The sequence below is a fragment of the Chrysochloris asiatica genome, unplaced genomic scaffold (assembly GCF_000296735.1).
Source record: "Chrysochloris asiatica unplaced genomic scaffold, ChrAsi1.0 scaffold00023, whole genome shotgun sequence".
NCBI lineage: Eukaryota > Metazoa > Chordata > Mammalia > Afrosoricida > Chrysochloridae > Chrysochloris > Chrysochloris asiatica.
Genome location: NW_006408541.1, coordinates 18,099,722 through 18,105,366, shown reverse-complemented (window position 1 = coordinate 18,105,366; position 5,645 = coordinate 18,099,722). Strand labels below are relative to the sequence as shown.

Sequence of the window (5,645 nt, the reverse complement as noted above, 5' to 3'; positions counted from 1 at the left end):
CCCTGGGCTGTATTGCCTCTCAGTCTTTTTCTTCTCCCCACCCTGGGGCATTCATTACCGGAAGACCCCTATTCTTGGAATCAGAACCCAGGAATCCCGGACCTGTGCTCCTGTTTCCCGCTACCCTGCCTTCAGCCCTGGGGAGGGAGAAAGACAAAGAGGGGTGGACAAGTGTCCGGCTGCAGCTGACCGAGTTGTGTCGGCCTGGAAGCTGTTAAGGTTCCTGGTTCCCACAGGGGCCAAGAGCGACACCTGATCCCGGGGGATTGTGAAATGGCTTGAGGTGGCAACCGGCCCGCCGGCCCCGTGAGTCCTTTGCCTGGCCGCCTCGGCCCCGCCCCCCCCCACGCCCCCCGGAGCCCGCGGTTAAATCCCCCTGCTCGGCCGGCTCGCACCTGCACCCGCCCTGCTAACACCATGCTTGCACGCTTCCTCGGTCCGCTCGCCGCTGCCCTTCTGCTGGGCCTGCTGCTGCTCGATCTGCCGCCGGGCCACGGCGACGCAGGTGAGTGGGCTGGGGAGCGCAGGACCCTGCCGGCCACCGCCTACCCTTTCCCGCGCTGCACAAGTCAGGGTTCCGGGGGTGGATGTGGGGAGACCCATAAAGGCTTTGGGGGCCCCTGGGGCCTAAAAGTGGTGACCTTGCAGCTTGACGGCAGGACTCTGCTGACGGGGAGGCTGACAAGAAGAGGAGGGTCCTTTGGGAGCTCCTAGAGCCTCAGCTGTTGTGGGTGGGGGACCTTCTAAAGGCTGAGATTTGAGGGCTCTGAGCTCAGGGGTTCTTAGGTACTTTGTAAGGGAGTCCGATGGCCAGAGGTGAAATTTGGGGCTCCAGGGTAGGTGGGCGTCCTCTGGGACTTTGGCCCACTGCTGACTGTCCCCCTGTCCTCCGCTGCACAGGACAGAAAGCAGGCGTGTGCCCCAAGCTCGCGATCGACCAAAACTGCACGGAGGAGTGCTTCTCGGATGGAGACTGCGCCAATTACCTCAAGTGCTGCCGGACGGGCTGTTCAGCCCTCTGCGTGCTCCCAGATGGTAACCCCGAGGCGACCCGGGAGGGCTGAGCGCGGGGAAGGGGCAGGATGACGGGTCCGGCCCAGGGACCCAGGGGAGTTTCAAGGCGATGGAACCAGACTCGTGGTCCCCTCTCTGACCTGGCCATCGGAGAGACAAAGGCGTCGCTGAAGCGCAGCTGAATAGGAGGGGGCCCCCACCTGGACTGGATTCAAGTCTCTGGTGCGTGACCGGTTTCCCGGTGCGCACAGCGGGACATTGTTCCCCGGGCGCCCGGGACCCGGCGGCAGGAGCCTGCGGGGAAGCCTAATGCTGAGAGCTGGCCCCCAGGCCTGGGGTGCTCATCCCTCGTGGAGTACAGGGGTCCTCCTTCTCTAGGGGAAGGATTTGGAGCGCCTGGCCTGGCAGGACACCCTAGATTCCTCAGTCCAGGCGGAAAGAGACTCCAGTTCATCTAAAGTTGTGGACGTGAGCGGACCCAGTGGTAAAGGGTCTTTTCCAAGGTCACACCGCCATCAAGTGGTTAGGCCTGAGTCCTAATGACCGGGCTCAGCTTCTGCCTGGATGGTTTGAAGCAAGCCAGGCTTCTTCCCTTGAAATTTCGTTCTCCATTTCCTTCCTTATTTTTAAAACCATCCCTTCCTTCTATGCTAAGGGTTGAGCAAGATGGGTAACTTGGGTGCTCTGTGAAAGGCACTTGAGAGAGCAAGTCTTCACAGCGTCATCAGAGCGGGAAATGGCCCTAGACAGCATGAATCCCAGCTTCTCCTTCTACAGGGGGGAAAAAACTGAGGGTTAGAGGTGGGGATGTGATGGAGCCCGGAAATACAATTACTACGGGCCTCTCTACTCAAATTAGAGCCCAGTCGTATTTTCTCTGTTATTGCATTAAAGATGCCAAAAGGGCTGAAAAGCTTTGTAATCAAGGAGCCCAGACATCCATGAGAAAGCAGTGGGGTGGTTCAGGGAGGTTCTCTCCTTGTGGGGGGACCCTGGGGTGCATGTAGCTCATATGCACCCACCACTTGTCTGTTAGTGGATTTATGAATGTTGCTATGATACTAAACAAGGTTACCATGGAGCTTCCAGATTAAGATAGACCAGGAAGAAAGGCCTGGATGTCCTTGTAAAAATCAGCTATTGATCTGAAATGTGTAATCCAGAACATTGTCACCATTTCCTTCCTTTGTGCATGAGGCCAACTCCGTAACAGTTAACAACATACACACTTATGCGGAGGGAGGGCTGGCCCATCAAACTTTTGCTGTTAGATGGATGAAGAGTTTGTGCCCTTGTCTCAGATGGACAGACTGAGGCAAAAAAGAGAGACAGGGCAAGATGGCCTCCTGAGCCAGGGAGGTAGCTTGAAAGTTTGAATTCTCCTTTTGATGTTTCCAAACTGGGTTATCTTGAGTGAGTCACTTTATCACTCTGGCTCTTGCTTTTTGATCTGCAAAAGAATGCAGACTTTACCGAATTGGCATGAGGGCTAAATGAAATAGTACACATAAAGTATGTTGTTAAAGACTAGATACCCAAGACACAGGGACTTGTGTTGTTAGAAATGGATTTCCTATCCCTTTTGTCTCAGGGGAGCCTGGAATCGGGACCTCTGCTTTCTTTTCAAGGGAATGGATTTCTTTGTGCCCGGAAGATAACCATTCGTGTCTTCTGGAGCTAATCACTTAATCTATTATCTGTGTTTTAAGTTTAGCTAGAGCTGCCCCTGGGGCTTTTGGGATGATAGCCTCACTTCCCCCTTCATTGGTCTAGGAAGTGGATTGTGTATACACACACATACACGTGATGATCTCAGGTGGAATGGGATAAGCTATGTACAAACCAGCATGTTGGAACGGACGTTAGAAGGCTCAGGTCTTGGTTTTACTTCGGAGCGGCAGTGTTGGGTGGTGGTGGTGGTTACGTGCTGTGGACCTCCTGGTGGTGTTGGGTAGCATCTCATTTTCCTCATCTGTGACCTGAACGGGGTTAAAAACCTTCCCTACCAAGGAGATAGTTGATGTGAGCATTAAAGAAGAGAATGGATTTGCTCATAGGGCTTTTGTCAAAGGCACATCACTGCTAACTGTTAGTGTGTGTGTTAGTGAAAGAAGGTGTGATTGTGTATGGATGAGTGAGTGTGTCTGGGGAGCCATAATGCTGTGTAATTGTAACCGTGAGTAAGAGATTGTCAGTGTGCAAACTGTCACATGTTACACTGCACACTATGGCTTGTGAAGCATCATCATGCATAATAGTTAGCCCATAGCCTCTAGAGCCAGAATTCCTGGGGTTCAAATGCTGCCTCTAAGCAATATGACCGTAGGCAAGTTATTTAACTAATCTGTGCCTCAGTGTCCTCATTTATAACACGAGGCTAAGTTGAGTTACTACATGGCAGGTGCTTAGAATAATGCCCGGCACCTGTTGTTAGTTTGACTCATGGTGATCTTGTCTACAGCAGAACAAAACGTTACCAGATCCTGTGTCGAGCTCATACTGGCATGTGTGAGTCCACTGTTGTGGCTACTGTGCTGATGCATCTTGCTGAAAGTCACCCATGCCCTAGTTGACCCTCTACTTACCAAACATGATATCTTCTAGAGCCCTAGCCTCCAGATGACCTCACTATAGCGAGCAATAGTTGGACAGTGTTCTCTGTGAGCCATCACGTTTTCATTGGCTAACTTTTAGGAATAGATTGTCTGGCTTTGTTTCCTCGACTTAGTCTGGAAGCTGTGCTGAAAACCTGTTCATCATGGATGACTCTGTTGGTATTTGAACTAATAGTGGTTTAGCTTGCACTATCACACCAAACCACCCCACCACAGTACAACCAACTGAGAGATAGGTGGGCCTGGCGTGTTCTAGGGGCTAACTGTTAGCTGTCCGGAATGGCTCATTATCCTTATTATTTCAAAGCAGCTTGGTCTTTCCGGGAGAAATTTGTCTCCATTGGTCGGTCCGTGATCTGGGGGCTCTGGACAAGTTCTGGCCATAGGTTATGAAGTTCGGATCTGGCAGAATTAGGACTCAATCTGAAGTCCTAGAATTCCCAAACTATGTGGGATCATGGGGAGGAGGAGTTTGCAGGTGGTCTTCCTAGGCCCTCTGGGATGATTCCAGGCAGTCACGTCTACTATTTGCGAAACCAGGACAAGGGGCTGAGGATAGGGGGCATCTCCTTGCATCTCCTTTGCCCACCAGCTTTTCCTTTCATTTTCTATCAGAAAAGCCAGGCTCCTGCCCCCGACTGGACACAGGCATTCTCCCACTTGGCATCTGCCAGGATCAGTGCCAGGTAGACAGCGACTGTCCGGACCAGAGAAAATGCTGCCGCAATGGTTGTGGGAATGTATCCTGTGTCACACCCAACTTCTGAGGTAGGTGGATGGGGAAGGAGTTCCTCATGGTTGCCCAGGAGTGACAGGAATCTGAGAATCAAGACCTGGGCAAACACTATTGCTCACTTACTTGGCCTTTTGTTTACTTTGAGTCAGTCTGCAAAGATTTACTGCGCCTCGGTCAGGGAGGGGTCATATGCCAGGCACTGGGCTTAAGTGCTGTGGGTACCCCATGGGTGAGCAAATCAGGCAACCTTTCTGTCTGGTGGGGTTTGTATTCTAGTGGGAGGAGATGGCAGATAAACAAAGGAATTACCTAAGTACGTTCTATTGGTAGGAGATGCATGCCATGGAGAAGAATAAAGCAGAATAAAGTAACAGTATCTGAAGTAGCTCCAGAACCTTTTAATTTCATGAGGAGAAATGATGAAAACTGCCATCAGTGCAAAGCTGATTCCCATGATGTGGAGGTCAGACGTACCTCCCATGGTACTCTCCACTTCTCTTCTTGGTTCAATAATCCATTGCAGCACCCACACAGAACTCATGGGCCATACCTACAGCTGAACCCTCCCCCAAAGGTAACAAACCCTCTGGGATAGAAAACTGGAGCAAAAACTCCTTAGGTCTCATCTCAAGGAAAAAATCTTTTAAGCTCACAGAAAGGAACTCATTTCATTGCAGATGGGGATAAGGAGTTCTGGGGGTATGAATTGGGGAACAAAGAGCACTGTGTTGTTGTTAAGTGCTGTTGAGTCAGTTCTGACTCTTTGTGACCTTGTATAGGGTTTCCGAAGAATGGCAGGAGGGTTTGAACCTCCAGCCTTGCAGTTAGCAGTCCAGTGCTATACTGAAGTACCACACCAGGACTATACAGCAGTGTAGCAGTTTTTAAACGGACTCATATTGTTAAGTGCTGTTGAGCCAGTTCCGACTCATAGTGACCCTGTATAGGGTTTCTGAGGAGCAGTTAGTGGGTTTGAACTGCCAACTTTGTGGTTGGCAGTCCAATGCTGCTCATCCTACATACACACACACACACACACACTAATATTTACAATAATTAAACACACACGCACACACATACACTTACAGAATTGAACTGAAGCTAACTGGTTCCTCAATGCATATCTTGAAAATCCAAGTTTATTGGTGAAAGAAAAGGTCAGTTTTTTTTCCTGCCTCCCATTGGGCAGACATAGCGTCCTCTCTCGCTGATCCCTGTAGCCACTGTCCCCTCTCCTGGGGCCAAGCTGCTCCCTCTAGCTTCTGACATACTATGTTCTT

General features: G+C 51.0%; 1 protein-coding gene across 1 annotated transcript; it reads left to right on the top strand.

Moving 5' to 3' along the window:
- The first annotated feature begins 417 nt into the window (after positions 1–417).
- WFDC2 (WAP four-disulfide core domain 2) lies at positions 418–4,396 on the top strand. Its single transcript, XM_006839338.1, has 3 exons — positions 418–568; positions 901–1,035; positions 4,245–4,396. Exons 1-3 carry the CDS (start codon positions 418–420, stop codon positions 4,394–4,396), a joined length of 438 nt encoding a protein of 145 aa, XP_006839401.1.
- Positions 4,397–5,645: the final 1,249 nt, after the last annotated feature.